General features: G+C 45.2%; 1 protein-coding gene and 2 pseudogenes across 5 annotated transcripts in view; 1 reads left to right on the forward strand and 2 right to left on the reverse strand.

Annotated features, from left to right (window-relative positions):
• Positions 1 to 1,043: 1,043 nt before the first annotated feature.
• Positions 1,044 to 2,743, reverse strand: LOC116562631 (annotated as a pseudogene).
• Positions 2,744 to 5,548: 2,805 nt separating this feature from the next.
• On the reverse strand, positions 5,549 to 5,667 carry LOC116563082 (annotated as a pseudogene).
• A 9,399-nt stretch (positions 5,668 to 15,066) lies between these two features.
• Positions 15,067 to 22,340, forward strand: part of PIGU (phosphatidylinositol glycan anchor biosynthesis class U) — a 107,088-nt gene continuing 99,814 nt past the window's right edge. For 4 of the 5 annotated variants that reach the window (XM_032295193.1, XM_032295196.1, XM_032295197.1 and 1 more), the window contains exon 1: positions 15,067 to 15,337. In XM_032295193.1, coding sequence (XP_032151084.1) covers positions 15,208 to 15,337 — 130 coding nt within the window. In that variant the 5' untranslated portion in view covers positions 15,067 to 15,207. The remainder of the gene's footprint in view (positions 15,338 to 22,340) is intronic. The other variant, XM_032295194.1, reaches the window with a different exon arrangement.

The following is a 22,340-nucleotide window of genomic DNA, read 5'->3' on the forward strand; positions in this document are numbered from 1 at the left end:
TCGAAGCTGAAAAATTTATATAAAAAGAGACCCACTCTGGGTGGGGCGCAGTGGCTCACACCTGTTATCCCAGCACTTTGGGAAGCCGAAGCAGGTGGATCACGTGGTCAGGAGTTCAACACCAGCCTGGCCAACATGGTGAAATTGCGTCTCTACTAAAAATACAAAAATTATCCTGGCATGGTGGCACATGCTTGTAATTCCAGCTACTCGAGAGGCTGAGGCAGGAGAATTGCTTGAATCTGGGAGGCAGAGGAGGTTGTAGGGAGCTGAGTTCATGGCACCGGACTCCAGCTTGGGTGACAAGAGTGAAACTCCATCTCAAAATTAAAAAAACAAAACAAAACAGGAATGGGGCTTGAAAGGTAAGTAGAACTTTGCTAGTTGAAGATAAGTGCTGCTGGGGTGGAGGGTGGGGTGTAACACGAAGAATGTACCAAAGGAATCATTACTGATCATTTATTTTCTCAGATGCAAATGGGGCGACAAAGTGGAGGATGAGGCAAGAGAGTGAGGCAGGTCAGATGATGCTCAGCCTTGCAGGCAGGCCATCCTAAGAATTTTGGTTCTTTGAGCCTGGGAAGTCAAGGGTGCAGTGAACCCTGATCTCGCCACTGCATGCCAGCCTGGGTGACAGAGCAAGACTCTGTCTCAAAAGACAAAAATAACAAATTTTGGTCCCAGGCTGGAATGCAGTGGCACTATTACAGCTCACTCCAACTTCCAGCTCTCAGGCTCAAGCCATTATCCCGCCTCAGCCTCCCAGGAAGCTGGAACCACAGGTGTTCACCACTACACTCAGCTACTTTTTGTATTTGTTGTAGAGACGGGATTTTGCCATGTTGCCCAGGCTGGCCTCCAACTGCTGGGCTCAAGCAATCCTCCTGCCTTGGCCTCCCAAACTGCTAGGATTATAGGCATGAGCCACTGCACCCTGCGGAATTATGGTTCTTAAATTAAGTACAATGAAAAGCCAGTGAAGAATTTTTTATTGTTGTTGTTTTTTGCAGTTCAGAGGTCTTTTATTTATTTTTTAACACCTATTATGCCATGAATTCAGAGGGCATAGGTTCTCGCAGCTCAGGCTCTGTAGGGCTGTAGGGCCCCACAGGGTCGTGGGGTGTCCCTTATGCTGTGCTGAGGTGCAGGATCCAAGAAATAGAGACAGGACACTGAAGAACTGGTGAAGAGCATCTGGACTCGGGGGGCCACGCCACCTGTGAGCAGAGACAGATGAGGCCCCAAATGCCCAGAAGCATCTGTATTTATTAGGCACAAGCAGGGGAAAGGGTTATGAGTGAGGTCATCATCTATAGGCTTAGTAATAGGGCATACAAAATCATGTAAATCACAAGTGAGGGGGCCACCCCATGATGTCACCTGGGCAGAGAGGTGGGCCGTGCACAGTAGGAGGCCATGCCGTGTGCGGTAGTAGAGGGTTGTGTACAGAAAGGGGGTCCACCCTCATTATGTCACTGAGGCAAGGAGCTGGGCTGTGTGCAACATGTGTTGTGCGCAACACTTCTTATTTGGGGCCTGGAGACTTCAAAGGATTTCTAATAGAAAGATACTGTAAGCCAATGCAGTAGGAACTGATAGAATTGTGCTCTTCTCTTAAGATATTTATGGCTGGGCGTGGTGGCTCAAACCTGTAATCCTAGCACTTTGGGATGCCAAGGTGGGTGGATCACCTGAGGTCAGGAGTTCAAATCCAGCCTGGCCATCATGGTAAAACCCATCTTTAAAAAAAAGATATTTATGGGAGGGTGATTTGAGCTAGCACAGAAATGAGAAAAAACTGACAGGGTGTACAGCCACCATGACTGGTCACACCAGAGGGGTTCTTCTCCCTCGGTTATTTACGGGATCTCAGGCCTGAGGCCTACTTTGCACAGGAACTGGATGCAAGGTACTACAACTCCTTTATCAGAAGAGGCTCTTGCTCCAAGCCTGCCATACGGTGTATGCCCTTTCAGGCAGGGATGCCACCACCTGGGTCTTTGGTTCTTGTCCTGGCCTGGCTGTTTTCCCATGTACTTCTTCTGTTCTGTGACTGCTTTAGGCATTCCTCCTACTGCAGACTATTATATGGTTATACGGAAGGATTATAGAAATCAGCACTAAATGTGTTGTTACAGCTCCGACTACAATACTTACATGATTATATGGAAAGATTATATGGAACTAAGTATGATTATATATATAAGCTAGATATAGTAAGCAGTGAGTTATGCTTCAGGCACTAACTGTGCCTGGGGTCTGCACAGCTCTCCTTCCTCAGTGCGCGTGGGGGTGTTACCCACATGGCTCTTTCCCACTGGTTCTCACAAAGAGTGCTTCTCTGGGTGGAGCAGGCTGGCACTTCAGTTGAACCCAGGTACCTTTCTCTTTGGCTTCTTTCTGTTTCTGATAATCTTCCTTCACGCGTTTCAGGAAGCTGTCGCAGCTCTTAGAGTGCTTGATGTGCTCAACACGCACATTAATTCTCTTGGCAAGAATCTTGCCCTTAACTTCCTTGTTTACAACAATGCCAACAGCATGCTGGGTAACACTGTAGACTCTTCCAGTTTTGCCATGGTAACACTTGTAGAGCATTCCTTTTTGAACAGTAGCAGCCTGCTTGATGTCTACAATATCACCTTTCTTATAGATTCACATATACATGGCCAAAGGAACAACTCCATGTTTTCTAAAAGGCCTAGAGAACATGTCTGGTGCCTCTCTTTCCCTTTGTGTTTGTCATTTTGCCGAATTACTGGAAGATGGCGTTCAGGCTGGAAGCCAGTCAAGAGTTTTCAGTGAGGACTTAAGATATTCATTCATCCATTTGTGCATCCATTCATTCATTCAGCAAATCTTTGAGTTTCTAATGGATGTCAGGGAAAAGGGTAATGGATACCAGGAAGCCAAAAGCAAAGCCCACTACACCTGTCTCCATTCTTAGAGCAGGGAAATATGTGCAGATTTGGGGGAAAGGCATGAGAGGCCTGGATGCTCAGTTTGTATTTTTTTGTGTGTGGCTCCTGGGGAGTGAGATGGGTTCAGAGAAAGCTTTCCAATTTTAGGTCAAGTTTACATCTTGGTCTTGTTGCTACAGGACAGCTTTTACAATCGTGGATATTTGTGGGTAAGGGACAGGAAGGAAATTGACAGGGCTCGAGACAGGGTTTCAGAAATCTGTCGTCAGGACATTATGTAAATCCCATCCTCATTCCTTTTGTGCCCTTACAATACTTGGGTCTCAGATTGAGGAGGGAGATGATATAGGTCTCCCAGTGGGCCTCACTGGAGACCCCAGCCCAGGAACAGGAGGCCATTAGTTTAGGAGGCCGATAGTGAGAACCCTGGTTTCTGGGCCAAGTGCCCCTATTGACTTGCTGTGTGACCGTGGGCCTAGCACTGCTCCTCTGGGCTTTATTTTTCCCAATCTGTACAATAAACTAGATCAGGCCCTTTCTACTTTTGCAATCTCGAAGAAGCCTTTAATGACCTGTTCATACATGCTACTGACTTACACACACACACACGTGGTTGTTATTGTTTGTTTTTAAGTTTTTATATAGTTTATTGTCTTCTGGTAAAAAATCTGCAGTCGGCCGGGCACGGTAGCTCACGCCTGTAATCCCAGCACTTTGGGAGGCCGAGGCAGGAGGATCACGAGGTCAAGAGATCGAGACCTTCCTGGCCAACATGGTGAAACCCCATCTCTACTAAAAATACAAAAAAATTAGCTGGGTGTGGTGGCTCGCGCCTGTAGTCCCAGCTACTCGGGAGGCTGAGGCAGGAGAATTGCTTGAACCCGGGAGGTGGAGGTTGCAGTGAGCCGAGGTCGTGCCACTGCACTCCAGCCTGGTGCCTGGTGACAGAGTGAGACTCTGTCTCAAAAAAAAAAAAAAAAAAAAAAATTCTGCAGGCACGCAGATCACGCCTTTGCTGGTTTTTTTTTTTTTTTTTTTTTTGAGACAGGGTCTCACTCTGTCACCCAGGGTGGAGTACAGTGGCACCGTCATGGCTCACTGCAGCCTAGACCTTCCAGGCTCAAGTGACCATCTCGCTTAAGCCTCCCAAGTAGCTAGGACTACAGGTGTGCACCACCACACCTTGCTTTTTTTTTTTTTTTTTTTTTTTTTGTAGAAACGTGGTTTTGCCATGTTTCCCAGGCTGGTCTCAGACTCCTGGGCTTAAGCAATCCTCCTGCCTCAGCCTCCAAAAGTGCTGGGATGACAAGCATGAACCACCATGCCCGGCCTTAGTGGCATATTTTTAAACTTTAAATGATGATTATGTTCCAACTTAATCAGAAACCCTTCTGCGCACTTCCCATTTCTCTAAGAATAAAGATCCAACTTAGCACCATGGCCCACCAAGGCCACCTGGCCCTTGCCTACTTCTGCAGTCTCACCTGTTGCTCACATCACTCTAACTACATTGGCCTCCCTCATTGCAAGCTCTTTGTAACCTCCATCCCCTCCTTCCAGTACATACCACTGCCAGCTCTTTATATCAATGGCTCCTTCCCATCCTTTGGATGTCAGCTGAAATATCGCCTCTTCAGACAGGCTCTCCTTGACCATCCAATCTATAGTAGGTCCTCCATTATTCATTATCATTTTTCCTGATCTTTTGCCCTCACACTCCCTACTTATTTTGGTGTGGTCACAATCCCTAATGATTTTATTTGCTTGCTTCTATTTTGTATGACTCCCTGCTAGACTATAAATTACAGGGGTGCCTAGGCCTTTCTCATCACCATTTTTTTTTTTTTGAGCCGGAGTTTCGCTCTTATTGCCCAGTCTGGAGAGCAGTGGAGCGATCTCAGCTGACCACAACCTCTGCCTCCCAGGTTCAAGTGATTCTCCTGACTCAGCCTGCCGAGTAGCTGGGATTACAGGCACCTGCCACCACACCCGGCTAATTTTGTATTTTTAGTAGAGATGGAGTTTCTCCATGTTGGTCAGGCTGGTCTCAAACTCCCGACCTCAGGTGATACGCCCGCCTCAGTCTCCCAAAGTGCAGGGATTACAGGAGTGAACCACATCGCCCAGCCTTTCATCACTATTATTATTAGCAGGTATACAAACCTCGATGGTAAAGCCTACTACAGACCTAAGCTATACGGTATAGCCTATTGCTCGCAGGCCACAAACCTGTACAGCATGTTACTATACTGAATACTACAGGCGATTGTAACACAATGGTAAGTACTTGTGTATCTAAACATATCTAAACATAGAAAACATAATGTGTTATGCCACAATGTTATGACGGCTACAACATTGCTAGACGAGAGGATTTTTCAGGTCCACTATAATTTTAGGGGACCACTGTTTTATATGCAGTCCATCGTTGACCAAAACATCTGTATGCAGCACAGGACTATATTCTTTTGCCTTCCTCGAACTGACTTCACCCAATTGCCTTTAGTAGGGTGGGCTGTCCTAAGGCAAATATGGTAAGTTCATCTGACTTCTCACAGATACATTTTTCTTGATGATTAAAATGAGGTGCAAGACCTAATCTTTTTTTTTTAATTTTTTTATTTATAAAAAGCCTACATCATCCGGTATTCCCAGACGGTCTCCCATCCAAGAACTAACCAGGCCTGACCCTTCTTAGCTTCCAAGATCAGATGAGATCAGGTGCATTGAGGGTGGTATGGCTATAGATGCAAGACCTAATCTTAAACAATTTCATACATTTTCTAAGAATGCTAATTCTTGAATGAAAAGATGCAACATCATTAAAAACTGATTGCAATTCACTCATTCCAGTGGTTACTTAGTATCTTGGTGCCTCAATTTCTTCCTCTCTAGGTAACCCACATATCACATGGAATCTCTGGTGTCTCAGGAAAAACAAAACAAAACCCTTGCTTGCTCCTTTATTATCTCCTTCCTTTCTAGTCCCTACCCTTCCTCCTCAGCTACAACAACAAAGTAACCCAACCCAGCTCAACCCAACCCAACCCAAATTCTTCTCATTTTCTCAGGCAGAGCAGCTTAACCACAATCTCTAGAGCTAACCACTTACCAGCTATGTGACCTTAGGCAAATTGCTAAACCTCTTTGTGCCTTGGTTTCCTCATTGGTTAAGGAGAAATAATAGCACCTGTAACAGTACATGTACTATGGCCCGGCACGGTGGCTCACACCTGTAATCATCCCAGCACTTTGGGAGGTGAGGTGGGTGGATCATCTGAGGTCAGGAGTTCAAGACCAGCCTGACCAAGATGGTGAAACCGTCTCTACGTGGTGGTGGGCGCCTGTAATCCCAGCTACTCAGGAGGCTGAGACAGGAGAATCGCTTGAACCCAGGAGGTGGAGGTTGCAGTGAGCCAAGATTGCACCATTGCACTCCAGCCTGGGTGACAAGAGCAAGATTCCATCTCAAGATAAACAAACAAACATACAAAAGACAGTACATGTACTAAATGAGATAATACATGTAAAGCACTTAAAATAGTACTTAGCACCTAGTGAGTACTCAGTATTTGCTATCTATCATTACTATATTCGTCTTTTTGTTGTGTAAGCTACTGGATACTTATGCCTTCAGGGTTATTATTTTTTTTCCAAGTTATGGCTTTTGAATAACAAACATTAGAATAACCTGGAGAGATTAAGGCCTGGCTCTGTGGCTCATGCCTATAATCCCAACACTTTCGGAGGCTGAGGTGGGCGGATCACTTGAGGTCAAGAGTTCAAGAACAGCCTGGCCAGCATGGCGAAACCCCATCTCTACTAAAAATACAAAATTTAGCTGGGTGTGATGGCACGTGCCTGTAATCCCAGCTACTCAGGAGGCTGAGGCAGGAGAATTGCCCCCTATGAATAGCCACTGCACTCCAGCCTGGGCAACACAGTGAGACCTGGTCCCTAAAAAATAAAAAATATTTAGATATAGGGCCGGGCGCGGTGGCTCAAGCCTGTAATCCCAGCACTTTGGGAGGCTGAGGCGGGTGGATCACGAGCTCAAGAGATCGAGACCATCCTGGTCAACATGGTGAAACCCCGTCTCTACTAAAACTACAAAAAATTAGCTGGGCATGGTGGTGCGTGCCTGTAATCCCAGCTACTCGGGAGGCTGAGGCAGGAGAATTGCCTGAACCCAGGAGGCGGAGGTTGCGGTAAGCCAAGATTGCGCCATTGCACTCCAGCCTGGGTGAAAAAAGCAAAAAACTTTCTCAAAAAAAAAAAAAAAAAAATTTAGATATAATACACATACCATAAAATTCACCCATTTAAAGTGTATATATAAATAGTTCAGTGGGTTTTTAGTATATTCAGAGTAGTACAAGCATCACCACATCTATTTACTTTTATGTTTGTTTGTTTTGAGAATTAGTCTTGCTCTGTCACCCAGGCTGGAGTGCAGTGGTGCCATCTCGGCTCACTGCAACATCCACCTCCTGGAAGCAAGCAATTCTCTTGCCTCAGCCTTCTGAGTAGCAGGGACTACAGGCGCCCGCCACCGTGCCCATCGCATTTTTGTATTTTTAGTAGAGACAGGGTTTTACCATGTTGGCTAGGATGATCTTGATTTCCTGACCTCATGATCCATACACCTTCGCCTTCCAGAGTGCTGGGATTACAGGTGTGAGCCACCGCATCCAGCTAATTGTTGTATTTTTAGTAGACATGGGGTTTCACCATATTGGCCAGGCTGGTTTGGAACTCCTGACCTCAAGTGATCCTCATTCTCCCAAAGTTCTGGGATTACAGGTGTGAGCCACTGCGCCTGGCCTTTTTTTTTTTTTGAGATGGAGTCTCACTCTTCCACCCAGTCTGAAGAGCAGTGGCTGGATCCCAGTTCACTACAGCCTCCGCCTCCCAGGTTCAAGATATTCTCCTGCCTCAGCCTCCCAGGTAGCTGGGAGTACAGGTGTTTGCCACCACTCCTGGCTATTTTTTTTTTTTTTTTTTTTTTGTATTTTTAGTAGAGGCAGGGTTTTACTGTGTTGGCCAGGCTGGTCTTAAAGTCCTAACCTCAAGTGATCCACTCACCTCCACCTCCCAAAGTGCTGTGATTGCAGGTGTGAGCCACCACACCCAGCATCACAATCTAATTTTAGAACATTTTCATCTCCCCTGAAAGAAACTCTGTACCTATTAGCAGTTATTTCCCATTCCTTACTCCCCCAGTCACCACCCCCAGCCCTAGGCAAGCGCTAATCTACTTTCTGCCTCTATAGATTTGACTATTCTGAACATTTCTCTCTTTCAAAAACTTTTTTGAGGAAGGGTCTCACTGTCACCCAGGATGGAGTGCAGTGGCGTGGTCTCAGCTCACTGCAACCTCCGCCTCCCAGGTTCAAGCCATTCTCCTGCCTCAGCCTCCTGAGTAGCTGGGATTACAGGCAACCGCCACCACACCCGGCTACTTTTTGTATTTTTAGTAGAGACAGGGTTTCGCCATGTTGGCCAGGCTGGTCTCAAACTCCTGACCTCAGGTGGTCCACCCACCTTGGCCTCCCAAAGTGCTGGGATTACATGCGTAAGCCATTGAGCCAGGCCATGTTTTACCTTTTTATAGAGACTGAGTCTCCCTATGTTGCTCAGGCTGATATCGAACTTCTGGGCTCAAGCAATCCTCCTGCCTCAGTTTCTCAAAGTGCTGGGATTACAGGCGTGAGCCACCACCCCACCCATGGACATTTCATATAAATGGAATTATATAGCATGTGGTCTTTTGTGACTGGCTTATTTCATTTAGCATAATGTCTTCAAGGTTTATGTATGTTGTAGCATGGACCAGTACCTCATTATTTTTTATTGACCAGTTATATTCCATTGTAGCTATACCGCATCTTGTTTATCCATTCATGGGCAAACAAAGTGAACATTTGGGTTATTTCCACTTCTTGGTTTTATGAATGCGCTATGAACATTTGTGCATAAGTTTTTGTGTGGATGTATGTTTGCATTTCTCTCAGATATATAGCTAGGTGTTGAGTTGCTGGGTCATAAGGCAACTCTGTTTAACATTTTGATAAACTACCAATCTGTTTTCCAAAGTGGCTAGAATATTTTATGTTCCCACCTGCCATGTATAAAAGCTCTAATTTCTCCATTTCCTTGCAAAACACTTGTTACTGTCAGTCTTTTTTAAAATTAATTAATTATTTTTTTTGAGACAGAGTCTCAGTCTGTCACCCAGGCTGGAGTGCGGTGGTGCGATCTTGGCTCACTGCAACCCCCTGGGTTCAAGCAATTTTCCTGCCTCAGCCTCCCTAGTAGCTGGGATTACAGGCACGTGCTACCACGCCCAGCTAATTTTTTATTTTTAGTAGAGACGGGGGTTTTGCCAGGCTGGTCTTGAACTCCCGACCTCAAATGATCCGCCTGCCTCGGCCTCCCAAAGTGCTGGGATGACAGGCATGAGCCACCTCGCATGGCCTACTGTCAGTCTTTTATTTATTTTTAATCTTTTTTTTTTTTAGATTATTCACTTGGGTGCAGGTGGGCTAAGGCCGTAAAGGGCGTTAGCCTGTCAGTCTATTATAGCTATCCCAATGAGTTTGAAATGGTATCTCATTGTGGTTTTAATATGCATTTCTCTAAAAAGTAATAATGTTGAGCGTCTTTTTACATGCTTATTGGACATTTGTGTATCTTCTTTGGTGATATGTCTATTCAAATCCTTTTCCCATTTGGGCATTTGTCTATTACTGTCTTTTTATTACTGAGTTGTAAGAGTTCTTTAAACTTTCTGGATAAGTCCCTAGTCAACTATATGTAGATATTTTCTCCCATTCTATGGTTTTTTTTTTTTTTTTGAGACAGAGTCTCGTTCCAGGAGCCAGGCTGGAATGCAGTGGCGAGACCTCAGCTCACTGCAGCCTCTGCCTCCCGGGTTCAAGCAATTCTCCTGCCTCAGCCTCCCGAGTAGAGTAGCTGGAACTACAGGCGCGTGCCACCACACCCAGCTAATTTTTGTATTTTTAGTAGAGACAGAGTTTCACCATGTTGGCCAGGATAGTCTCAATCTCTTGACCTCGTGATCCGCCCACCTTGGCCTCCCAAAGTGCTGGGATTACAGGCGTGAGCCACCGCGCCCAGCCGGGTTTATTTATTTGTTTATTTATTTTTGAGAGAGGATCTCACTCTGTTGCCCAGGTTGGAGTGCAGTGGCACAATCTTGGCTCACTGCAGCCTCCACCTCCTCGGCTCAAGCAGTCCTCCCAACTCAGCTTCCTGAGTAGCTGGAACTACAGGTGCACGCCACCATGCCTGGCTCATTTTCAGATACATTTTTTTAGAGATGGTGTTTCACCATGTTGTCCAGGCTGGTCTCCAACCCCTGAGCTCAACCAATCCACCCGTCTTAGCCTCTCAAAGTGTTGGGATACAGGTGTGAGCCATTGCACCTGGCCTTCAATTTTTTTTTTTTTTTTTTTTTTTTTTTGAGACAGAGCCCCACTCTGGTGACCAGACTGGAATGCAGCAGCACCATCTCGACTCACTGCAACCTTCACCTCCTAGATTCAAGGTGTGAGCCGCCGAGCCCAGTAGTTTTTATTTCTTTTTTTTTTTCTTTTTCTTTTTTTTGTTTTCTTTTCAGGGAGTCATTGAAAAATATGCCTGAATAAGTTTTTATTTCTTGATGGTGCCATTTGGAGAACAAAAAGTTTTAATTTTGATAAAGTCCAATTTATTTATTTCTCCTTTTTTTTGTCTGTGCTTTTGGTGTTGGTGTTGTATCTAACAAACCATTGCCTAATTAAAGGTCATAAAGCTTTACTCCTATGTTTTCTTCTACAAGCTTTACAATTCTAGCTTCTGTATTTGGGTCTCATGTTTTTATTAAGAACCACTGGTTTTACGCATACTTCATGCACATTCATTTGGAGAACCATTGGTTTGGGTCACATCTTGTCTACAATGGCTAATCAATGCTTTTCCTAAAGATAATCTTCACCGTAACATAATTTTTAAGTCTTCTTTTAGAATGATGTAAATAATACAACAGTTAACTAACATTTACTGAGCACCAGGTATGTGCTAAGCATTTTACATTGTATAACCTTGCTCAATCTTCACTATAAGGTTAGTGTTATAATTACTTCCACTTTTTATGATGTAATATGCTTCACTCTAAGATGATGCAATACATATATCTCCTCCTTTTATGTAAAAGGAGAAAGCAAAACCTACATCTTTAAGAAGGAAAGCTGTGCAGACTAAACAGCAGGGGCTCAAAAGACAAGTACCCCTCTAATTTCTTCATGATCCCCTTCCCCAAAGGAGACCCTGCCCATTTTACTGGTCCGGAAAGCTATCAGCCCCAGGACTAATTTTTGCATTCTTTTAGAATCTCACTCCCATTTTTTCTTTTTCTTTCTTTTCTTTCTTTCTTTTTTTTGAGACAGTCTTGCTCTGTCATCCAGGCTAGAGTGCAGTGGTGTGTCTCATTGCAACCTCTGATCCTTGGGTTCAAGCGACTCTCTGGTCTCAGCCTCCCAAGTAGCTGGTATTACAGGCGCCCATTGTCACCTCACCCGGCTAATTTTTTGTATTTTTAGTAGACATGGAGTTTCACCATGTTAGCCAGGCTGGTCTCAAACTCCTGACCTCAGGTGATCTGCCCACCTCAGCCTCCCAAAGTGCTGAGATTACAGGTGTGAGCCACCTCACCTGGCCATTTTTCTTCTTCTTTTTTTCTTTTGAGACAAGGTCTTGCTCTGTCATCCAGGCTGGAGTGTAGTGGTGTGATCTTGGCTTGCTGCAGGTTCAACCTCCCAGGCTCAAGTGATCCTCCCACCTCAGCCTTCCCAGTAGCTGAGACTACAGGCGTTCGCCACCATGCGTGGCTAATTTTTATTTTTATTTTTAAAACTTTTTTGTAGAGATAGCTTTTACCATGTTGCGCAGGCTGGTCTCAAACTCCTGGGCTCAAGCAATCCTCCTGCCATGGCCTCCCAAAGGGCTGGGATTATAGGCGTGAGCCACTGCACCTGGCCTACTCCCCCTTTTCTTTCTCTCATTATGGTTTGTGATTTTACTTTTACTTACATTATTTTTTTTAATTTAGGTTTTTTTTTTTAACCCCTCTCCCCTTTATTTAGTTTGTATTGAGATGGAGTCCCGCTCTGTCATCCAGGCTGGAGTGCAGTGGCCCAATCTCAGCTCACTGCAACCTCTGCCTCCCAGGTTCAAACGATTCTCCTGCCTCAGCCTCCTGAGTAGCTGGGATTACAGGCACCTGCCATCACACCAAGGTAATTTTTGTATTTTTAGTGGAGATGGGGTTTCACTATGTTGGTCACGCTGGTCTCGAACTCTTGACCTCGTGATCCGCCCACCTTATAGGCATAAGCCACCACGCCCACCTACTTATGTTATTTTTTAACTACTGTATGTATCTCTTCAACTGCTTTCCAAGCAACATAAGGGCCAAGGCAGATAGTGCCATTTTGTCACTGCAATATTCCCCAAAATCCAATATAGAGCTTGTGGGAACATAGAGATGTTTGAAAAATATACACCTGATCACATAATTTCTGATTAAAAATTCTCCATTGGCATATGGATTGCACTTTGAATAAAGCCCAAATTCTCAATCATGGTCAATAGGTCCCTACCTGATTGCCCCCTTGTCTCTCCATCCACAGCTTCTACTACTCTCTCCACTTGAGCCATACTTGTTTCCTTTCTGCTCCTCAAACATACCTTGGTCTTTTCCCACTCAGTCTGTTCCTTCTGCTTGAAGCTCGGATTAATTTCTTATTCTTTAGGTCTCAGCTCAAATGTCATCTCTGTCTAGAGCCTTCCCTGATCACCTTGTCCAGTGTTACCACCATTATTATTACACCAGCAGTGATTCTCAATCATTCACTGTTTCATTTTCTTTTCTCTGTTTTATTTATTTATTTACTTATTTATGTATTTATTTGAGACAGAGTCTTGCTCTGTCACCCAGGCTGGAGTACAGTGGCACTATCTCAGCTTGCTACAGTCTGCCTCCCAGGTTTAAGCGATTCTCTTGCCTCAGCCTCCAGAGTAGCTGGGACTACAGGTGGACGCCACCATGCTCAGGTGTTTGTAATTTTAGTAGAGACGGAGTCTCACCATGTTGGCCAGGTTGATCTCCTGACCTCAGGTGATCCACCCACCTCCATCTTACAAAGTGCTGGGATTACAGGCATGAGCCGCTGCGCATAGCCTACTGTTTCATTTTCTTCACAAATATGAAATTTCCTTGCACATCTATTTAGTATTATTATTGCTAATATTTAAGCACTTACGATACATTAATTAATGAAGTGTGCTGCTTAATGCTTAACAATGGGCGCTCCAAACCCCAAACACCTGATTTGTGGTGTTTGCTGATTCCTGTGATGTAAACACTCCCATCGGGAGGGATTTTTCAACCAGCCTGAAGAAACTGAACATCATTTGGGAAGAGAAAGATAGTATTTGCCTGCCACACTGATAGAGTGGTGGTAAATAATCTCAAAAGAACAGATAAAACGAAAGTGCAGTAAAATAATTAGAAAGTGACATGTTAAATATGTATTTCCTTGTTTCTTTCTTTCTTTTTTGAGACCAATTTTCACTCTTGTTGCCCAGGCTGGAGTGCAATAGCACGATCTCGGTTCATTGCAACCTCTGCCTCCTGAGTGCAGGTGATTCTCCTGCCTCAGCCTCCTGAGTAACTGGGATTATAGGTATGCACCACTACACCTGGCTAATTTTTGTATTTGTAGTAGAGATGGGATTTCACCATGTTGGTCAGGCTGGTCAATCCACTTGCTCCGGCCTCCCAAAGTGCTGGGATTATAGGAGTGAGCCACCGTGCCTGGCCACTTGTTTTCAACATGTCATTTAACTGTAAGTTTATATCACTTAATTTTCAAAAATGGCTGTTTAAAGGCGACTGGCAAAATTTCTAAGCCTTCCTCAGCCATCCCTAGTGAGCCTACAATCAGCACATTTTTCAGCACAGAAGGGTTAAGTGGCTTCTTGAAGGTCGCAGAGCTAATAAATCAGTCTACTACTCTAAAACGTTTCCAGCGAACCTAACATAGTGTCTGGCAAGTAGCTGGCATTTAACAATTGCCAGAATAAATAAAAAATAAAAATACACGTTTAACACTCTAAAAACATAAAAGGTGGCCAGGCCCAGTGGCTGAAGCCTGTAATCCCAGCACTTTGGGAGGCCAAGGTGGGTGGATCACCTGAGGTCAGGAGTTCCAGATTAACCTGAGCAATATGGTGAAGCCCCCGTCTCTAATAAAAATACAAAAATTTGCCGGGCGTGGTGATGGGCACCTGTAGTCCCAGCTACTCGGGAGGCTGAGACAGGAGAATTGCTTGAACCCAGGACCCGGAGGCTGCAGTGAACCGAGATCGTGCCACTGCACTCCATCCTGGGCGACAGAACGCGACTCCATTTCAAAAACAAAAACAAACAAAAAAGCATGAAAGGTACCAGCCTGGGCCACATGGTGAAAGCCCGTCTCTACTAAAAGTACAAAAACAGCCGAGCCTGGTGGCGGGCGTCTGTGGTCCCAGCTACTCTGGAGCCTGGGAGTTCCAGGCTGTAGTTGGCGGAGAGGAGATCGCGCCACTGGACTCCAGCCTCGGCAACGGGAGTGAGATCCTGTCTCAAAAACAACAACAACAACAAACCACCAAACATAAAAGATAAACATTTCGGGCAGGGCGCAGTGACTCACGCCTGTAATCCCAGCGTTTTGGAGGCCAAGGCGGGTAGATCACCTGAGGTCAGGAGTTCGAGACCAGCCTGGCCAACAAGGTGAAACCCCGTCTCGACTTAAAAAAAAAAATTGGCAGGGCGTAGTGATGGGCGCCTGTAATCCCAGCTACTCGGGAGGCTGAGGCAGGAGAATCGCTTGAATCCAGGAGGCGGAGGTTGTAGCTGCAGTCAGCCGAGATCTCGCCATTGTACCCCATCCTGGGCGACAGAGAGATAAGTCTCAAAGAAAAATTTCAGCTCCGTTTTAGCGGCGCAGTTTAACAATGCACCTGTGATCGGAGAAGGCGTAGCCCAACACTGCACGCAGCTTGAGGTCGCGAGCGGCCCGCCTCGCCGCAAGGCTTTCTGGGAGCCGTAGTCCTCACGTCTGGCAGCTCCCGCGGCAAGGGAGGCGCGTCCCCGCCCGCGGAACTACAGAGCGTGGCGCGCAGGTCGCCAGGCTCTTCCGCCTCTCCTCCCCTCCCCGCCTGCGCGCCCTCCCCAGTTATCATGGCGGCTCCCTTGGCTCTGGTGCTGGTGGTGGCTGTGACAGTGCGAGCGGCCTTGTTCCGCTCCAGTCTGGCCGAATTTATTTCCGAGCGGGTGGAGGTGGTGTCCCCACTGAGCTCCTGGAAGAGAGGTGAGGCCACGGGCTCAAGCAGGTGGTCAGGCCCCGCCTGCCCTCTCTCGGCCTCTGTGAATGGGAGGCGGGGGTCGTGGCAGCCAGTGCGGGGTTCCCAGAGAACTGACCCTCCTGTGGGGTCCTCGAAGAGGGTGGGGCTGGTGAAGGGAGGGGGTGTGGGGACCACGTGGTGAGGTTTGGGCCCTGGGGGCCGGACCACCTAGTGTTGGGGATGTGAGGGGGGTGTGTCCCATTCAGTGTCTTGGCCGTGCAGTGTGGCCTGTGGAAGGGTTGAGATAGGAGGAGGTGCTTGTGGGTTGTGGTTTGAGGAGGAGTTTGGAATTTGGGGCGGGATCTCGAGGAGTGTTCCCTGGGTTAAGGGGTGACGTGGGAGGGGGTCCGGGATTAGGGGACTGATTTTGCTTGAGCGAGGAGAGTGTTCGTATGCTTAGACGTCTCTTCTCAGTCTGGGACTTCCAGGGCAGTTTTTGTTACTGTTCCTTATTAAGTTCTTCATCAAACATTGTTTTATGCTAACGCCTACGGCGAGAAACAGAAGGTGGGCTGAAGGAGCCGCACAGGCTAGTGAGTGAGACAAATAGTTAAAATAATTTATAAAAAGTGTACTTTCTGTGTCCACCCAGTCCTTAGTATTCTGACCCTGAATAAACTGTCCTCTCCTTTCCGGTTTTCCTAAGAATGTGGATTTGAGCTGACCCTTGAAGGATGTAAGGTTTTGAAAGGGAGATTAAAGAAAAGGGGAGTTCCAGGTAGCAGAAATAGGATGAAAAAACGTACAAGGATGTTAAATGTCCAAAGCAGGGGAGTAATGGGGTGGAAGTTAGGTTGAGGCCAGAATTAGATGATTTAAAAAAAAAAAATACTTTTTTTTTTTTAAAACTAAAGTGCAATATACATACAGTGCATATTAAGTGTAGAGTTCAATGAATTTTTACAAACTGTATTCACTCATGCAGCCAGCACCCATTTCAGGAAACATTACTAGCACCCCAGAAGAGTCCCCTTTGTGTCCTTTAAATGCTAAAGTTTTTGTTTTGAGACAGCGTCTTGCTATGTTGCCCAGGCTGGTCTGGAACTCCTGGACTCAAGCAATCTCACTTGGCCTCCCAAAGTGCTGGGATTACAGGCATGAGGAATGGCAACTGGGCAAGGCTAAAGTGTTGATGTTATCCCATAGAAATTTTGGCATGGGGAACACAAAATGAATGGGTGTTATGAATAGAATTAAGGTTTCTAAAAATGGTAACCCTTTATATACCTTTTCTCGTTTAGTCCTCACATTTATTTCTACGTGATAGATGGTATTATTTCCCCCCTTTTACAGATGAGGGAACTGAGATTTAGAGAAATTAATTTGCCCAGGTTTCCTAGTTGTGAACGGTAATAAAGATAGTAGTAATTCATGTGTGAGATGTAGGAGCCTGGATTTGTTACCTCTGCATATTATTTTTTTGTTGAACTGAATGGAAGCCGTTTGATTCCTGCTTTCTTCTGAATAACAGAAGACCTGAGGCAGTATTAGGCCCTTTTTCTCCTACTCTCTGTAAGAGCATTTCTCATCTCATAATTACTTGTTTATATCCGGGTTTTCCACACTTTCTCTCTCTCTCTCTTTTTTTTTTTTTTTTTTTTTTGAGACAGAGTCTCACTCTGTCACCAGGTGCCAGGCTGGAGTGCAGTGGCGCGATCTCAGCTCACTGCAACCACCACCTCCCAGGTTCAGGCAATTCTCCTGCCTCAGCCTCCGAGTAGCTGGGACTACAGACACACGCCACCATGCCCAGCTAATTTTTATATTTTAGTAGAGATCGGGTTTCACTGTGTTGGCCAGGATGGTCTCGATCTCTTGACCTTGTGATCCGCCCACCTCGGCCTCCCACAGTGCTGGGAATACAGGCACGAGCCACCACGTCCGGCCTTCTCTCTCTTAAGAGATAGGATCTCACTCTGACACTCAGGCTGGAGTGCAGTGATCATGGCTCACTGCAGCCTTGACCTCCCTGGCTCAGGAGATCCTCCCTCCTCAGCCTCCCAGGTAGCTGGTAGCTGGGGCTACAGGCATGTGCCACCAGCCCCACTATTTTTTGTTGTTGTTTTCTGTATTTTTTGTGGAGATGGCATTGCACTATGTCGCCTAGGCTGGTCTCAAACTCCTGGGCTCAAGTGATCCACCCACCTCGGCCTCTCAAAGTGCTGGGATTATACGTGTAAGCTATCACACCTGGCCTTTTCCATTGTATTATGAGCTCCTCGAAGGACTCTTTTATTCATTCCTGAATTCTTTTGTGTCTGGCATAGAGTAGGTTTGTAGTTACTGTTGAATAAATGTGGAAGAAAAGAAAGCGTAGGATCTGGTTACTTACAGGATAGGCAGGTGAAGGATTCAAAGATGAGACAATATTGTTTGGTGATAGCACAGCGTCTGGAATCTCAGAAAAGGTTTGACTCTCTAGCTCTGCCACTTGCAAACTGTATGAATTCTTCTTCTTCTTAATTTTTGAGATGGAGTCTTGCTCTATTGCCCAGGCTGGAGTGCAGTGGTGCAATCTCAGCTCACTGCAACTTCCGCCTCCTGGGTTCAAGCAATTCTTCTGCCTCAGCCTCCGAAGTAGCTGGGACATCAGGTGCACACCATCATGCCTGGCTAATTTTTGTATTTTTGGTAGAGATGAGGTTTCTCCATATTGGCCTTGAACTCCTGACCCTGTGATCCTCCTGCCTCAGCCTCCCAAAGTGCTGGGATTACAGGCATGAGCCACTGTGCCCGGCCAAGCTGTATGAATTCTAACATCAGTGTTCCCATCTGTAAAATAGGAAATTATGTGTTCCCATTCAATTGGTAAATCTATGTTGAAGTTCAACACAAAAGTGAAAGCCAAAAAGGTGAATTCTAAGGTTTTGAGTTGAGATACTAGGAAAAATAGTGGTGACATGGGCTGAAATAGATGAATCAGAAAGGACAGAGCAGTAAGTGTTTCATGTGTGTATAAGGTGATAGTACAGTATTCACAGGTTTGGGTCTGGAGCTTGAGGCCAGTGTCAGGGTTAGAGAGAGAGATTTGTTAACCACCCATCATCTGGATCTGACTAAATCGGCATGCTTATTTGTACCATTTGGGAGGGAAGGTGCAACATCTGTAAGCATTACTTTTCTTCAATGTGTACCTTAAATAGGATATTTTTTAAAGCAGCTGATTATATAAATCCTAAAAGTCAGGCATTTAAAAATAGTAAAGTGGGACCCATTCTGGTTTGACATGACATTTTAAGTTTTTGAATGATCAGTTCTTTAGGTGAAGGGGCCCTGAATCCAAATTCAAATAGATTTTGATTGGCTATAGTATGGACTGATTTATTTTATTTTATTTTATTTTAAGAGACAGGGTCTCACTCTGTCTCCCCGGCTGGAGTGCAGTGGCGTGATCATAATTCACTGCAGCCTCAACCTTCTGGGCTCAAGGGATCCTCTTGACTCAGCCTCCCAAGTAGCTGGGACTGGTGCATGCCACCACATGTTGGTAATTGTTTTTTATTGTTTTTTGTAGAGATGGGGCCTCAATATATTGCCTAGGCTGATCTTAAGCTCCTGGCCTCAAGTGATCCTCCTGCCTTGGCCTCCCACAGTGCTGTGATTATAGGCATGAGCCACCACGCCTGGCCTCTTTTTTTTTTTTTGAATAAGTGCAACAAAAGCTCTGGAATTAAGTCATGTCGAACTGATTTGGGCCATATACCAATTCTTCAGTCAATTACTGTGGTCTGCCTAGGTCGTGTATTTACCTCTTTGGAGAGGAGGCAGTCTCACCTAAAATGTAGAAAAGGGGGGTTATCCCATAGGAAAAACTAGGGTTCTGTTAGCAAAAGAAGGGAAAATTGATGTTGGGCAGGCACAAATAACATATCTATTATAATAGGAAAAATATCTTTTCTGTTACCTATTTCTACAAATCCATCAGTTTATTTGATAGTGTAACTAAAATACATATGAATTTCCAGGCCAGGTTTGGTGGCTCATGCCTATAATCCCTGCACTTTGGGAGGCTGAGGTGGGAGGATCACTTGAGCCCAGGAGTTTAAGACCAGCCTGGGCAACAAGGCAAAACTCTGTCTCTACAAAAAATAAAAAAATTAGGTGGACATGGTTGGCCCATGCCTGTAGTCCCAGCTACTTGGGAGGCTAGGGTGGGAGGATCACATGGGCCCGGGAGGCGGAGGCTGCAGTGAGCCAAGATCATGCCACTGTACTGCATCCTGGGTGACAGAGTGAGACTCTGTCTTAAGAAAAAGAAAGAAATTTTTAAGGAATGAATTTCCTGTTTGACAAAAGCAGGAGCTTCTTAAAAAATAAGAAATTAACAATGATATAATGCTTTTTACATGCCAGATATTGTTCTAAGCATAGGTTATGTTAATACACTAATTTGATTTCTAAAATGACAAACAGTGTTATCAACCCCATTTAAGAGATGAGAAAATTGAGGCATGGAGAGATTAGGTCATTTGCCCAAGGTCACATAGCTAATAATGTTTTGAATGAAGAGGTAGCAATCTTTAGGTATGGCTGTTCCACCAGTATCATCTTTTTTAGATATCTGTTAGGAATAATGTTAGAAACTTTCTGCTGTATTTTAGTCTTTTCTCAGCCTTCATCCAAGATTCACAATTAGTATAGGTTTAGTTTTTTGAGTTCAGGTAGAGCCCAGACTATTAGTACTTATCTAGAAACCCACCTCTACTACAGCTGTGAGAATCAGAGTTGCCAGGCGCAGTGGCTCCTGCCTGTAATCCCAGCACTTTGGGAGGCTGAGGTTGGCAGATGAGTTGAGTTCAGGAGTTCAAGACCAGCCTGGGTAACATGGTGAAATCCCATCTCTACAAAAAAGAAATATAAAAATTAGCCAGGTATGGTGGCGTGTGTCTGTAGCCCCGGCTACCTGGGAGACTGAGGTGGGAGGATGGCTTGAGCCCAGGAGGTGGAGGCTGCAGTGAGCCAAGATTGAACCACTACACTCTAGCCTGGGCGACAGAGAAAGACCTTGTCTCAAAAAAAAAAAAAAAAAAAAAAAAAAAAAGAGGCCGGGTGCAGTGGCTCACACCTGTAATCCCAGCACTTTGGGAAGCCGAGGTGGGCAGATCATGAGGTTGAGACCATCCTGGCTAATGCAGTGAAACCCTGTCCCTACTTAAAATACAAAAGTTAGCCAGGTGTGGTGGCACACGCCTGTAGTCCCAGCTACTTGGGAGGCTGAGGCAGGGAGAATCGCTGGAACTCGGGAGGCGAGGTTGCAGTGAACTGAGATTGCACCACTGCACTCCAGCCTGGGCGACATAAAAAAAAAAAAGAGGGTCAGGAGGAACACTTCTGATATCACTACTTTAAAAAGCCTTTATGGCTGGGTGCAGTAGCTCATGCTTGTAATTCCAGCACTTTGGGAGGCCAAGGCGGGCAGATTACCTGAGGTCAGGAGTTCAAGACTAGCCTGGCCAACATGGTGAAACCCCCGTCTCTACTAAAAATACAAAAATTATCTGGGCATGGTGGCAGGAGCCTGTAGTCGCAGCTACTCAGGAGGCTGAGACAGGAGAATTACTTGAACTCAGGAGGCAGAGGTTACAATGAGCCGAGATCATTCCACTGGACTGCTGCCTGGGTGACAGAGCAAGACTCCATCTCCAAAAGAAAAAAAAAAAGGCTTTATTATAAAATTAAACAGAATTAGTAAGCCACACATAACAATGTATTGCATAGTGAATAATTGTAAGGTGAACATTTTTGTAACTGTATCCAAGTCAAGAATCAGAATTTGCCACTCACTTCAGAAGCCCCCCCCTCACAATCCCCTTACTCTTCTCATAAGTGACTATTATCCTGACTTTGTAGTAATGACATCTTTGTATTTTTAAAAGTTTTATTACTGAAATGAATATCTCTAGTTCATTTGTCCTTAGTCTTAGTCTTCTTGCCCCTAAAAAAAGTTTTTGTATGTCTTTTAAGTCTCAATTTTTAGGGTCCCAGGTTCCTTTTCTTTTCCTTAGTATTTATCTGTTGAAGAATCCAGACAGAGCTCCATAGTTTGAATTTTCCTGATTATATATCATGGTACCATTTAATATATTCCTCTGCCATCTCTAGTTCCTGCAAATAGGCAGCTGGATTCAGAAACTAGATACCACTATTTTTTGTTTTTTACTTTTTTTTTTTTGAGCCAGAATTTCACTGTGTTGCCCAGGCTGGAGTGCAGTGGCACGATCTTGGCTCACTGCAACCTCCACCACCTGAGTTCAAGCAGTTCTCTTGCCTCAGCCTCCTGAGTAGCTGGGGTTACAGGTGTGTGCCACCACATCCAGCTTATTTTTGTATTTTTGGTAGAGATGGGGTTTCACCATGTTGGTCAGGCTGGTCTTGAACTCCTGACTTCAAGTGATCCTCTCGCCTCAGCCTCTCAAAGTGCTGGGATTACAGGTGCGAGTCACTGCACCAGCCTGTTTTTAGCTTTTTACTTGAAATCATTTTAAACTGACAGAACACTTGCAAAGATAGTGCAGAAAGACCTGTATACCCTTCCCCCAGCTTCCCCCTATGTTAGTATCCTATATAATCATAGCACAGTAATCATTAGTACAATACTATTAACTAAACCATAGTTGTTATTAAGATATTACCATTTTTGCTGGGCACAGTAGCTCATGCCTATAATATCAGCACTTTGGGAGGCCAAGGTGAGAGAATGGCTTGAGCCCAGGAATTCATGACCAGCCTGGGCAACATAGGGAGACTCCTTCTCTACATAATATTAAAAAAAATTAGTTGGCTTAGTGGCACGTACTCGTGGTTACAGCTACTTGGGAAGCTGAAGTGTGAGGGTTGAGCCTGGGAGGAGGAAGCTGCAGTGGTTGCCGTGAGCTGTGATCCTGACACTGCACTTTAGCCTGGCACCAGACCCTGTGTAAGAAAAAAAAGATTTTACATTTTTTTCACTTTTTTTTTTCCTGTTCTATG

Source organism: Sapajus apella, unplaced genomic scaffold (genome assembly GCF_009761245.1).
Source record: "Sapajus apella isolate SASKATOON/1434 unplaced genomic scaffold, GSC_monkey_1.0 scaffold33, whole genome shotgun sequence".
In the NCBI taxonomy this organism is placed as follows: Eukaryota; Metazoa; Chordata; class Mammalia; order Primates; family Cebidae; genus Sapajus; species Sapajus apella.